The sequence below is a fragment of the Camponotus vicinus genome, unplaced genomic scaffold (assembly GCF_025532165.1).
Source record: "Camponotus vicinus isolate PSW18456_S1 unplaced genomic scaffold, iyCamVici1.0 SCAF_1, whole genome shotgun sequence".
Classification (NCBI taxonomy): domain Eukaryota; kingdom Metazoa; phylum Arthropoda; class Insecta; order Hymenoptera; family Formicidae; genus Camponotus; species Camponotus vicinus.
This window is the reverse complement of record NW_028141945.1, coordinates 26,959,232-26,973,518: the sequence shown is the minus strand read 5'-3', so window position 1 is coordinate 26,973,518 and position 14,287 is coordinate 26,959,232. Positions and strand designations below refer to the sequence as shown.

General features: G+C 51.3%; 2 protein-coding genes across 2 annotated transcripts; one reads left to right on the top strand and one right to left on the bottom strand.

Moving 5' to 3' along the window:
- Positions 1 to 7,288: 7,288 nt before the first annotated feature.
- LOC145965086 (uncharacterized) lies at positions 7,289 to 7,927 on the top strand. Its single transcript, XM_083088433.1, has one exon. The coding sequence runs from the start codon at positions 7,289 to 7,291 to the stop codon at positions 7,925 to 7,927; it is 639 nt and encodes a 212-aa protein (XP_082944559.1).
- Positions 7,928 to 12,222: 4,295 nt separating this feature from the next.
- Positions 12,223 to 12,573, bottom strand: LOC145964968 (uncharacterized). Its single transcript, XM_083088187.1, has one exon. It carries the CDS (start codon positions 12,571 to 12,573, stop codon positions 12,223 to 12,225), a length of 351 nt encoding a protein of 116 aa, XP_082944313.1.
- Between the last annotated feature and the right edge of the window lie 1,714 nt (positions 12,574 to 14,287).

The window sequence follows — 14,287 nt, the reverse complement described above, 5'->3', positions numbered from 1 at the left end:
ATGTTAAACTTATTTTTATTACATTTTATTTGTCACACACCGCGTAGCATAGTGAACACCTTCATGGTGATAATATTGATCGACACTTTGACAGATGAAGTTGAAACATGTCGGAAATGTTTATTTGAATCAAATTCAAGATGTCTTTAGTCCTTATACTTATTTTTCGTAAAAAAAATATACTAATGCAATAGAATAGCGACAAAAAATATTGTGACAATGCTTATTGCAAATTTATACAATATTATCATGAAAAAGAGCGCTATTCATAAGAGCACTATTATCACTTGTCATTTCGCCGTGCCTGAGCGCGCGAAATCCCAGCCCTGTCATTCGTGAAATATAATCGTTTACCGTTTGAAAACTATTATAGCCTCGACATTTTCGCTGAGGAAAAATCGTTTTTAAATTGACCAGAGAATCTGCCCTTAAAATATCTCGCGATAGCTTCGGGACACCCTGTATATATACAGGATAATTCATTTTAATCTTAACAAGCAAATATCTCGAAAAATATGATACAAAAAATGTTTCAAACAAAAGTTGTTGGATTTTGAGGGAGACATCTGATGGTGACTTTGACTTTGACCTAGAGGTCAAATTTGAAGGTCATTTGAAAATTAAATTAAACATTTTTAATGAAAACCCCTATTTCTCATTACATATTCTTGTAGCTTATCTTGAGATCTTTCCAAAACACTATAATAAAGCTGTTTTTGGTAAGTTTTTGGTAAGTTTTAAGTATTTTCCGAGTTATAAGGCTTGAAAAATACAGCATTTTGACATAAAATATAAAATATTTTGTGATATATTCAGTTTTTTGTAATCTTAAGCGGGTAGCACACACTTTTGCATAGGCGCATAAGCGTATGCATAAGAAATTCGATTGGTTGAATTTCTTAAGCATACGCTGTTCATTGACCAATCAAATTTCTTATGCATACGCTTATGCGCTTATGTAAAAATGTGTGCTCCCCGCTTTACCTTAATACTTTTATGCACAGAATAATGAAACCAATCAATTGGTGTAAAAAAATACATAATTGATTTAAAATAAAATATGTTACTAATTACATACTTTTTTAAAATCAATTATGTATTTTCTTGATTGGTCTCATTATTCTGTGCATAAAAATATTAAGGTAAAATTACAGAAAACTGAATATTTCACAAGATATTTTGTATTTTATGTCAAAAAAATGCTGTATCTTTCAAGTCTTATAACTCGGAAAGTACTTAACCAAAAACAGTTTTATTATAGTATTTTGGAAAGCTTTCGAGATAAGCTACAAGAACATGTAATGAGAAATAGGAGTTTCTAATAAAAATTTTTATGTTGATCTTCAAATGACCTCTAAATTCGACCTTTAAGTCAAAGTCAAGGTCATCATCAGATGTCCCTTTCAAAATCCTACAACTTTTGTTTGAAACATTTTTTTGTATCTCCCATATTTTTCGAGATATTTGCCTGTTAAGATTAAAATGAATCACCCTCATATATTCCCGTGTTCCAATATTACTGTTAGTACTGAAAATATATAATCTATGTAACGTAAACTATAGATTTTCAGTATTGACAGTAATATCGGAACACGAGGATACAAGGTTTCTAAAGTCTGTTGCCGCCTCTGTATTTTGAAAACGGTTTAAAATTCCGAAAAGTGTGCGGAGCACGTGTTCGATCACTTCAAGAGATTACTATTTTAAAGTGATCGGGGGCTTCGAAGTGATGAAACACGTATTTCGTGATTTTTCAGAAGTTTAAACCGTTTCCGAAATACGGAGGTGGTAACAGACTTTAGAGAAACCCTGTATACACAGGGTATTCTATTTTAAATGCCGCAGACAGATATCTCAAAAAATATAAAAGATACGGAAAAATGTTTCAGACAAAAGTAGAGAGGGATACTTGATAGTATTTGAATTGAATTTAAATTACGATTATTCCTATGATGTGTCGGAGATATTTGAGTGCATTATTTAAAATGAGACACCCTGTAGAGGTAAACTTTGTTTTCTTAAATGGAACCATTGTAATTTTCTTTATATAAATTGATTTATCTCGTCACATTTTGCATAAAATGTTATAATGATCAGTATAATGATCAAAAAATAAATACTTTACGGGATATGTTATATTTTACTTTATAATCTTAGTTTATCATAAAACACAAAATATCTCGCAAAATATTCAATTTTTCGAGGTATTTTTGGTAACCTTATTCTAATACTTTTATGCATAGAACAATGAGACAAATCAATTAGTGTAAAGAAAACACAGTTGCTTTAAAAAGAAAAAATATGTAATTTGTAACATACAATGTAACTGCATACTTCCTATAAAAATAACTATTTTCTTTACACTAATTAATTTATCTTATTTTTTCTGTGCATAAAAGTAAGTTAAAATAAGATTACCGAAAACTGAATATTTTTATAAATATTTTGTGTTTTGACAAAATATGTCAGATTAAGATATAAATGTATTGTAAACTATTCATTTTTTAACCATTATGCTTTTAAAATATTTTATACAGAATGTGACGATGAATCGATTTTTATATGAAAAAGTTATGGTAATTCCATTAAAAAAAAAGCAAAGTTAACTTTTGTATGACCTTGGCACATTTGCCCTAGATGAAACCAATGTATTAATCTTATGTCTCCCTTCAACTCAAATAACTTTTGTCTAAAACATTTTTTTTTAAAACTACATATATCGAGATAACGAACAAAAATAAAATGGAACACCTTGTGTGTGTGTATGTGTGTGTATATCATAAAAGTATACATTCTAAAATTCTGACTAAATTATATGATATAAGATAAGATCTTATAATTTTAGAGAATATTTAAAAAATCTAGCATTTTAGAATTCACATTTTCTCTGCAGTCATACTTAAAACAACTAAACTGTATATTTTTTTAACACTATAAACTATTCTTTTCTTTAAAATATAAATTTTTGAAACAGCTACAAAAAAAATGTAAAATTTTAAATGCTAGCCTATCTAAAGTCTTTCTAAAGTCTTTCTAAATATTATCTTTCAAAATTAGAATCTTATATTTATCATATATTTAGTAGATTAAAACTAAAAAAAATATACATATGTTTTCTTAATATAATATAATATTATATTAATAATATTAAACACTTTATTATTACCTTAGATATTATATTTCTTCTCTTCTTTTCCTTCTCTCTTTCTCTCTTTCCTTCTCTCTTTCACATATTTTTCTTTAACTTTAAATAAAATGGATTATACATTATATTAATTCTTAAAATATATATGTATGTATACAGGGTGATTCAAAATAACCCCCTTGTCCCTGAAATGACACATTCTTGAATCAATTCTAAGATGATTTTTCCTTTGGCAAAATTTCGTCCGAAGCTTAGTTTTTGAATTATTAAAGGAAGTAGTTAACGCATGACGGGTCGAATACAAAAGACAGGCAAGGATGACGCGATTCACCGTCAGACGCGGGTGCTTACGCGAAGCGCCTCCTGCCATCAGCTGGTCGTTATACACATACAGACACACATGCGAACACATACATTCTCTCTCTCTCTCTCTCTCTCTCTCTCTCTCTCGATCGGTCGGTCGGTCGGTCGGTCGGTCGGTCGGGGTCGGTCGGTCGGTCGGGGTCGGTCGGTCGGTCGGGGTCGGTCGGTCGGTCGGGGTCGGTCGGTCGGTCGGGGTCGGTCGGTCGGTCGGTCGGTCGGTCTTTTTTTTCCGATGAGGAATCCTATTGAGGAATCCTCCACTTCGGAGGAAGCTTCGGGTAGTGCGGGACTCCAGGCTGGATTCATCCACCCAGACCCGACTACCCGCTAAACCTCACTGGTGGCATCCTAATCGCAAAACGGCGACTTCCGGGAACCGCTTGCGCATTACTTCCGGAAGTCGCCACGCGTGTGCGCAAAAGCGCGCAACAAACAAGCTAATTCTTCGCTAAGAGACCAGGTATGGCAAGCACGGATCAAGCACTGACGATAATGAGTATTAGGCATCCCAGCGCCACTGTGCAATTACTGAGATGCCTCGCCCGCCGTGAGAGGGGGAAAATAATGGACACGGTGGCAACCCCGCCCCCGCGCCCACCCCCGCCACGACGGGTTAACGCTCGAGAGGAAAAAGAAAAAAAAGAAAAAAAGGGAAGAAAGGAAGTGAAAAGAGAGATGGAGGACAACACGTGGAAGGGAATAAATGTGTAAGAGAGGAATATTAGATAAAGGTAAGGTAAGTAGGGACACTTGATCCTCTCCGCGGTGTGCCACCTTGTCGTGGTGGAGAAGCTCCCCTCTTCATTTGAGGAGGGGTCTAAGAGCACACCATTGCACTTCCTCGTCGCTCGTTGGCGCTGGCCGGCGGGAGTCGGGAAGGGGGGTTGCGCTCCCTCCGGGCACTCTGGCCTGATGCGCATAGGGGTTGGCGGCCCTGACTTCAATCGCCCGGTGGCAAGGCATCGTAGGGGGAGGATTGCTCCCTGCCCCTGACATACGGGTGATCCCGTGGGAGGAGAGTGCCGAGCGTAGGTGCTCCTACCGTGAGGCGTCCCTCAAGGGGGAAAGTGGGTGCCGGCCGGGACCCCGGCCCGAAGGACTGGTTGGGTGACTTAGCCACCCGACCGGGCCAGGGGCGGGATTATCTTGGCCTGTGACATCCACGGGGTGTACGTGAGTGTGTGGATGAATGAGTGGGTGTGCGGATGAGGCACGGCCGGCCCCGGTGGATATTCCCGCCAGACTAACCAAGGGGGGAGTAGTAGCCCCCCGACCGCGGTGGAGAGGTGACGTCGGTACCTGACCTCTGCCCTGGAAGATGCGGGAACGTAAGTCCTGGACTTGTCCAGGCAAAGTCCGCCTGAAGGGACAAGTTTAACGTGGAAAGACCGCTCCCTCACCGCCGTCGGAGCCTATGCCGGGGTTGAAGTCGGGTAACCGGGCGTGTGTATGGAGGAGTACATGGCCGGTATTTCCTCATACCCGATGCCGGGTAGGGTAAATCCCGGCACCGTCTAGCCCGAGGTTTGGGTTACTCGTGGTTCGGATTCACGGGGCTCACTCAATTGGGGTGACGTAAAACCTTTAGCATCATACGGTGGACCCGGCCCTCTCCGGGAACCTTTTATTATAGAGCCAGTGTGGACGACTAGGGTTGGCCACCCGAAAGCCGCCTCTCGGTGGTTGTCACTTTCACTAGGACTATTAATCCGGCAGGGAAGTAGCCCTACTGCGGTAGGGCTCCCATGATGGGCGAACTGTCGTTACCTTTTTGCAGATGTAATATGGACGACCTTTCTACAATTTTCGGCGTGGGAGGAGAGGAGGGGGTGCGCTCTCCCCCGGTGAAGGGAGTTTCCGGACATATCCGCGACTCGATGGCATCCATGTACCTGGACACCCCAGGCATGAGGAAGGCCAAGGCCACTAAGGACATTCCTCAAGCGGTGGTCAACGAGGTCGTCGAGGTCGTCGAGGTCGTCCGGGGGAAGGAGGAAGAGGCCATCTTTCGGAGGAGCAGCCTGACAGTGCGCTCCCCGACTAACATTGGAGTCAGGGCCACCACCCAAGAAGTAGCTATGCCCCTCGACACCACCAGAACGGGCAGCCCTTCGAATGGCGGGAGTCTGCTGCCCATGGTGCAAGTCGAGAGGCTCGACACGGCGACGGTGGACAGGAGTGTGGGTGGATGTGCGTCTACCCCCTGGAGGCTACTGGTTTAGAGGAGGGCTCCGTCGTGGGGGTGGAGACGCACACCCCGATCGGCGAGGAGGGGCTGGAGGAGGCTTCATCGTCCGTCCTGGCTCCCTCCAAAGCGGTCAAGAGGGGGAGATGTCTACTGTCTCCCGGATCGGAGCGCTCGACCTCCTTGACGGAGGATGAAGGTTCCACCACAAGCGCAGGCTCCAAGCAGAGGAGGAAAAGAGGAAGACCACGTACGACGAATATCGTCGACGAGATCAGGGCAAGGGAGAGAGAGAGGGAGGAAGAGAAGAAGAGAAAGAGAGAAGAGTGGGAGGAAAGGAGGATGGCGGACCCGAACTTGATCATCCCGCCGTCCGCCAAGCTGCCCAGCTTGGAAGTCGTGATGGGGGAGTTGGAAAATCAGCCGACCCCCGACGTCACGTCCGAGCTGATGCAGGTTGTGCGGACAATTAAGAAGGTCGCCACCACTGCAAAGAAGTTAAATGGGCAGTACGTGAGAAGGTTGAGATCTGCGGCCCTAACGGTCCATGCGGGTCTCAGCATTCTCGTGTACAGGGCGCAGGTGGAGCGAGGTGGAGATGGGGAAGAAGTCGCCAGCCTTAGGAAAAACGTCAGGGGACAACTGATGGAGAAGGTTAGGATGGAGAGGGAGGTGGAGCAAGCTGCCCAACATAGGAAGGAGGCGGACAAGACAATGAGGGAGAACGAGGAGGCGGAGGGTAGGAAGATTGGAGGAAGAGCTTAGGGAGATGAAAGATAGGCTCGTCGACGAGATGGATGGGGGGGGCCGGCGGGTCGGGAGAGGTGATAAGACACCCCCCCGGCGCGCCCGTCTCCTCCCCTGTTGCGGCTGTCTCCTCCCTCGGTGGATGGGGGGTGCGGGCGTCCCCCGGGAGAAGGGGAAGTCTGCCCGCGCCTCCCCTCCTCCCGGGGGGGACGGCGGCGCTTGGTCCCAGCCTTACCCTCCTCCAGCAGATCGAGAGGATGCTGAGCAAGATGGCGGAGCAAATGGTGGAGAGGCTCAGCGTCCGGGGGCCGTGGGGATCCTTGGTTGTTCCACAGGCCCCCGTCGCTGACCCCTCTTTGATGGAGTTCGGCCACCTCCCTGCACCCGAGGCCCCCATGCCGAGGCCCTCGGGCGCTGGGGGGGGGGCGTCGGCAGAGAAGAAAAAGAAAAAGAAGGAAAAGAAGAAGAAAGGATTCAGCGCTCCTGCCCTGGAATATTTCGGGCGACCGGAGGGCGGGCAGGAGCAGCACCAGGAGAAGGCGAGGGAAGCGGAGGAGGCGAGGCCCGAGGGACTGTCGTGGGCCACGGTGGTTGGGAAGAGAAGTGATCCGAGTGGGACCCGGACCCGCTCCCCCCGACCACCGGGAGGCCCGGCCGGGGAGCCTGTGACGGGATGTGGCGGTGGTGGTGGGGGGGCCCTCTCCCCATCTAGGGGGGAAGGATCCCCTCCACAGCCGCGGTCACCGTCACGGCCCCCGACGGCACGTACGCCGAGGTACTGCGCAAAGCGAGGTACGGAGTCGGCGCCGAGAAGCTGAAGAGTCTGAGAATTGAGGACATGCGGGGCTATGGAGTCGTGGAATGTCCTCGAGATCCCGGGCCCCACGAAGGAGGACAGGGAGTCCAAGGCGGAGGCCCTGGCCCTGGAAATGCGGAGGGCCTTCGCCGAGGACTTCTCTGTCCGTATAGGCAGGCCCACAGCGGCGGTGCGGATTCGAGGCCTGGACGAGGCGGTGACAGTGGAGGAGGTGGTTGCTACCATCGCGGACAGGGAGGTGGCCAAGCCCGAAGAAATAAGGGTCTCCATCAACAGGCCCACTTACGGGATGGGGGTGGCTTGGGTCCGCTGCCCTGTCAGAGCGGCGGACGACCTGGCTAAAGCCGCCCGCATAAGAATAGGGTGGACGACCGCCAGGGTGGAACTGGCAGCGGCGCGTCCCACCCACTGTTTTAGGTGCTGGGGAGAGGGACACGTGGCCTCCAGGTGCAGGGGCGCCGAGGACAGGTCTCGCACCTGTTACAGGTGCGGGACGGTGGGCCACACGGCTGCATCCTGCCAGGCGGCCTCTTACTGCCTGTCGTGCGCGGATGCGGGGAGCAAGGCGGATCACCGTAGGGGAGGAGTGAGCAGTGGACCTCCATCGGGACGGGCCCCGCCGACCTCCGCCCTCACGTGGAGGGACAAGACGGGGGGGAGCGGGAGCTGAGGCGCCCCAACAGCGGCAGCAGCAACAGCAGCAGCAGCCACAAGGAAAGCCGCGGCCCTTGAGGAGCGGGACAGGAGGGAAGGAGAAGGAAGGGGAGAAGGAGGCGGCGGAGGAGAGGATGGAGATAGAGAACATTGATGGCCAAAGGTAAGCCAGCGCCCCTATCTATCCTACAGGCCAACCTCAACCACGCCCGCCGTGCGCAGGATCTTTTCCTGCACACAATGGCGGAGCGCGGTTGTGGGTTGGGCATGGCGTCGGAGCCGTACGCGGCCCCCCCCCGACCACCCGTCCTGGTTTCTGGGAGGGTGCTTGGGGGGGCTGCCCCCCTGGCGGCCATCGTGCGGGGGGGGGGCGACGAAGGGTCGCCCCCCATGCAGGATGGGGATCAGGGGTCGGCACTTCGCGATGGTGTGGTGGGGGACTACCTGCGTTGTAGGCGTATACCTCCCTCCCTCGCTGAGCCTGGCCCAGTATGAGGCCGAGCTCGGCGAGATAGAAGAGGCGGTGAGGAGCGGCCTCCCCGGGCCGGTCCTCGTGATGGGCGACTTCAACTCCAAATCTCGGAGCTGGGGCTGCCCGTCCGAGGATCGGCGCGGGGAGACGCTGCGGGATTGGGCGGGATCACTCGGGCTGACCCTGCTCAATATCGGGTCCGTCGCCACTTGCGTGAGGCTGCAGGGGGAATCCATCGTCGATTTGACGTGGGCCTCCCCTGCGGCTTTGCGCATGGTAGGGGGATGGAGGGTGGCCGCTGAGCTTGAGACCCTGTCGGATCACAGGTACATCAAGCTCAGCTTGGTCGCCCGACATCCGCCCACCGGGCCGGACTCACAGGAGGTGCGTAGGTGGTCCCTCACCAGGTTGAACCCGGACCTCTTGATGGCCTCGATGCAGGCTTCGCTATGGGTCTGGGAGGAAGACCCTCTGGCGTGGGAGGTAAAGGGAGTGGAGGAGTTGGCATGCCCGACACTCCCCCGGGATGCCCGACACTCCCCCCGCGCCCGATCAATACAGGTCTCGCTACGGTCCCTCCTTCGCATACATCTTTGAAGTCGGCGTCTGGCTCGGACCGAAGCATCGCGGAGATTCGCGATCTCCTCTGTCCACCAGTACGCCGACCTCCTCCCGCATCCTCTCCTTACCCTTGGCATCGAGGCGTCGCAGGCTCCCCAGAGAGCACTGCGAAGCCACGATGCCAACTCCTCCACTCCCTTTATCTCCCACGCCAGAGGGTCTTCCCTCGGCGTCGCCATCGGGAGGTTCAAGACCAGGGCCTGGGATGAGCTGCTCGCCTCCCTGAACGAGGACCCGTGGGGGCGCCCGTACAGAATGGTCCTCAAGAAATTGAGACTGCGGGCGCCTCCGATTACGGAGTCTCTGGCCCCCGGCTTCCTTGGGGAGGTGGTGGAGACTCTCTTCCCCGGGGGAGCGGGGGGCGCAGTGCCCTTCCCCCTCTCGGACCGTATGCCCGAGTGGAGGGAGGGCTGGAAGGTGACAGCGGAGGAAATGCGGGATGCTGTCCGGACGATGAAGCCGAATAAGGCTCCCGGTCCGGACGGCATTCCGAGTAAGATTTGGGCCCTGGTCATGGGGGAAGCTGGCGGGTCCCTGAGGTACCTCTTTACGAGGTGCCTCAGGGAGGGGGTCTTCCTCTCTCTTTGGAAGGAGGCGAGATTAGTCCTCCTTCCGAAGGGAGGGAGGGACCCCGACGATCCGTCGGCTTACCGACCTCTCTGTCTTTTGGATGAGGCCGGTAAGCTGATGGAGAGGATATTGGTGGGGCGGCTCAATGAGCACCTGCAACAGGTTGCGGGGCTCAACGAGTCCCAGTTCGGGTTCCGGGCGGGCCGGTCGACCATCGACGCGATCGATGGTCTGCGGGCCCGCTCGGAACAGATAGTCCAGCACGGTGGAGTGGCGTTGGCTGTGTCCCTGGACATAGCCAACGCGTTTAATACTCTCCCGTGGGACATGATAGGGGCGGGACTACGAGCGCACGGAGTCCCGGATTATCTGTACAGGGTAATCCGGGACTATTTTATGGGAAGGAGTATCTCCTGTCGCGATGCCGAGGGGGTGCGTAGGCGGTGGCCCGTCGTGCGCGGTGTTCCGCAGGGGTCCGTTCTGGGCCCGTTGCTGTGGAACATCGCGTACGATAAGTTATTGGGGAGGGTCCTTCCCCCCGGCTGCCATGTCATCTGTTACGCGGATGATACGCTGGTGGTAGCTGGGGGGGAAGGACTGGAGGGATGCGACCGCGTTGGGGAACATCGCGGGGGTGGTCCGCGGTATAAAGGCGTTGGGCCTGAGAGTGGCCCCCCGGAAGACGGAGGCCGTCTTTTTCCATGACGGCTCCCGGGGGGCCCCTCCCAGGCTCACATTTAAGGTGGACGGACACGACGTCCAGGTGGGGACTCGGATGAAGTATCTGGGTCTCCACCTGGACGGAAGGTGGACCTTCGAGGAGCACTTTGCCCAGCTGGCCCCCAGATGGGGGGGGTAGCGGCCTCGCTGGCGGGGCTGCTGCCCAACCTGGGGGGGCCGGACGGCCGTGTCCGCAAACTTTATGTGGACGCGGTCGGATCGGTGGCCCTCTACGGGGTACCGATCTGGGCGGGTGCTGCCTCGGGGTCCAACAAGATCAGGGGAGTACTACGGGGGACGCACCGCCCCATAATTTTAAGGGCCGCGCGTGCATACCGCACGGTCGCATATGCGGCGGTGGCGGTGTTGGCGGGGTCGCCTCCCCTGGAGCTCCTGGCCCAGGCCCGGGCCGAGATGTACTGAGGGATTAGGGGGCTCCGGGGGAGGGGAATTGTGGTGGGGCCGGGGGCCAAGAGGGTCATCAGGCTGAAGGCGGTAGACTCGGTCCTCGTGGATTGGCAGCGGCAATTGGCCGGGCCAGCCCGCGAGAACCAAAGAGTTGTGAGAGCCGTCCTCCCGGTCTTCGGGAGGTGGATGAGGAGGGCCTGGGGGCGGATCACCTTCCGGGTGGCGCAGGTGGCGACCGGACACGGGTGTTTCGGTCACTACCTGTGCCGCATCGAGAGGGAACCAACCCCCAGATGCCACCACTGCGAGGAGGACCGGGACACGGCGCAGCACACTCTCGAAGCCTGCTCGGCTTGGGAGGTGCAGCGCCGTGCCCTGGTCGCAGTGGTGGGAGCTGACCTCTCCCTCGGCGCCGTCATTGAGGCGATGCTGAGGGGGGAGGAGGAGTGGCGGGCAGTGGCCTCCTTTTGCGAGGAGGTCATGCGGAACAAGGAGGAGGCGGAGAGGGATCAGCGGATGATGCCCGCCCCAATGGCAGCACGAGGAAGAGCAGCGGCCAGGAGGACCCGGCGAGGGAGGAGAAGGCTGATTGGGCCTCCGGCCCCACCGCTGGACAGGGACTGAATGGGGGGAGAGACCTTGTTGAGACCCACTCCCCCCTTCACTGCAGGCTTGGCGGATAGGTAGGAGTGAGAGGGAGGTTCCGGGGCTGTGAGGGCCTCCTTATGGCTCTCCTCGGTGGCTCCCCCTCCCTTCCCCCCACCACGGCATAAGAAGAGGCCCCGTTCAGGGACCGCGGCGAGGGGGGCCCCGGTGTGGAGCGGGGAGATCTCCCACTGGGACAGAACCCCATTGGACGGAGCCGGGGGGCGGACGGGTGTCCTCCTTCCCGGCTACAACGAGGGATTGCGGTGGGGGTGTCGCGGAAGAATGCCTGTGGCGTACCCGTGGCTCCCCCGTGACACCACGGTGGAGGACACCCGCAGGGGTTTTAGCCGGTAGGAGTCCGGCATAACCCTCTCTCTCTCCCCGGGGAGAGGTGGTATCCATGAGAATTTCCCCTGCGTATAAAAAAAAGTAGGGACACTTGATAACAAATTAATTAATTAATTAGCAAACTAATCACTAGAGGATGGGGGAAGGGGGAGGGGAAGGGGAGGGTAAAGAGGGGGAGGGGAGTTTTTTTTATTAAGAAATAGGAAGGTTGGGTGGGGTAAAGAAAAGGAAAGAAGGTTGGGAAACAGACAGGGAAATCAGCGGAATAACAACAATTAATAGTAGTTTATTCTAAATAAATAATAAATAATGATAATTAATCTAATCTAATCTAATCTACAGAACAGACACTGTTAATTAGGGGTTTTGAGAGGCCACTTCAGGCCTTCTCTCCTCCTCCTCCTTTTTTGCAATAACCACTGTAGCAAAATTATTAAATGAAGACCAATACTCCTTTTTCTCGAGAATTTTCTCAATCATCCTATTAAGCGTTAGTCTCTCGGGAGGAACAATGCTAATTTCCGTTACAGTTTTCTCCTATGCTCAGCCCAAGCCGGACAATCACTCAACGTGTGTTCGGCTGTATCGTCTCCATGGGTGCAATGCACACAACTCGTGGAGTCTCTCTTACCTATTCTGTATAAAAAATGACCAAAACTACCATGCCCAGTTAGTATTTGGGTACTAAAATAATTGAGTTCTCCGTGCCCTCGACTCATCCACTTCCTTAGATGTAATCTAATTGCTGATGTGGTGTAGTTCCCCCAGCTATTAGGATTCCCAAAGAGGATATCCCATTGTCTATAGAGCGTATTAGTCTCCTCATCTCGCGTTTCCCTGTCCGTCTGTTGAGTATACTCGCCCAGACGCTTCATGTCCTAGGTTCTTTCGTAAATCCTACATCTGAAAGAGGCCTCTAACGACCAAGGGGGCATTCTAGCTAAAAGAGTAGATGCATCAAAAGAGACAGTTCGATAAGCGGCCGTGATCCGAATTGCCACTGTTCTCTGCACACGGCGCAGAGCGCGCAAAACCCTAACTGGGGAAGAAGAAAGTTCTCTGCCCCAAACTGGGGCTGCATACATGATTACGGAGGTAATTATTGTGGCATAAAGCTGGCGTTTACGCTCTGGACCTCGCAAATTCGGCATAAGCCTGCTTAGGGATCGTGTGACCTTCGCAGATTTGCTTTCTATATACTTAAAATGTTCCCTGAAGCTCCAGGTGCGGTCAATTATAACAGGTTTTTCATGGATTCCTTTACCTGAACGTCAACATTGCCAACTCTGATGCGAGGCATACAATGCAGCTTCCGTTTGCTAAACAGTACAGCCTCTGTCTTAGACTCCGCGACAGTCAACCCGAGTTTATTAATGTGCCGAGAAACTCTGGCAATCTGTATGTTGGCCTTGATAATCGCTTCGAACAGGCTATCCGACGTGAATATGAGGAGGGTATCATCGGCGTAACAAACCGTATGGCAACCCTTCTCCCTCCGCAACCGCAAAACAGAATCAAACGCGATGTTCCACAGGAGTGGTCCAAGAACTGACCCCTGCGGAACACCAGCGGAAACCTCGCGTTCTACATAGCGACCCTGATTATTTTTATATGTAATGAAGCGAAACGAGTGGTAACTTGCCACTATCCTACACAGGTAAGTTGGAATCCGTTTTTCCTCTAAAGCTGTTAGGATTACCCGCCACGGAACCGAGTTGAATGCATTAGATATGTCCAAACCAACAGCAATCGCGAACTCATTATTATCAATTACGGGTTGAGTGTACTCCCTTACCCTAAGCAGGGCATCGATCGTTGATCTAGATCTTCGAAAGCCGTATTGATTTTCCGAAAGAGAGAACACTTCATTTTCTTCCAACCAGCTATTAATTCGGAGTGCAATGATCCTCTCTAACGTCTTGCCCAATTCGTCTAAAAGACAAATCGGGCGGGCCTTTATCACCTCAGACGATCCTCCAGGTCCCTTGGGTATCAGGACAAGAGCTGTCCTCTTCCACATTTTAAGGAAGACACCCTCTCTTAAACACAGGATAAACATATTTGCCATGAGAATTAACAAGGTACCTGGTACCTTTTTCCACACGGAGGCCTTGATGTTGTCTGGGCGAGGAGCAGTATTTTTAGTAATACGTTTTTTAACAAAACGCAGGATTTCGGCGATGCCTACATCCATGTCGTCAACCCAGTCCAATGGAGGGTCATCCCGCACTCTGTTGCCTATAGGGCCATCCGGAAAAAGAGAGTCTATAAGGTTTTTAAGACTAACCTCGTCTAGAATCTCACTAAGAGAGGGGCTGGCAACTCTAAGTTTGCCCATAACTAATTTATATGGAAGACCCCAAGGGTCTTTATCTATAGTGGAAATTAATTCTTTCCATGACGTATCCTTAGCTTTTCTAATAGCTTTCCTAAGCTCCCTCTTAGTTGCTCTATAATCAGCCTTTTTGATAAGAATGAGTTCATCATCTCTTCTTCTACTTCTAGTCCAGGCTCTTCTGGCCCTAATCGCAGAGGTTCTAAGTCTAGCTATCTCTACCGACCACCAATATACCTGTTTCCTTCTATTCC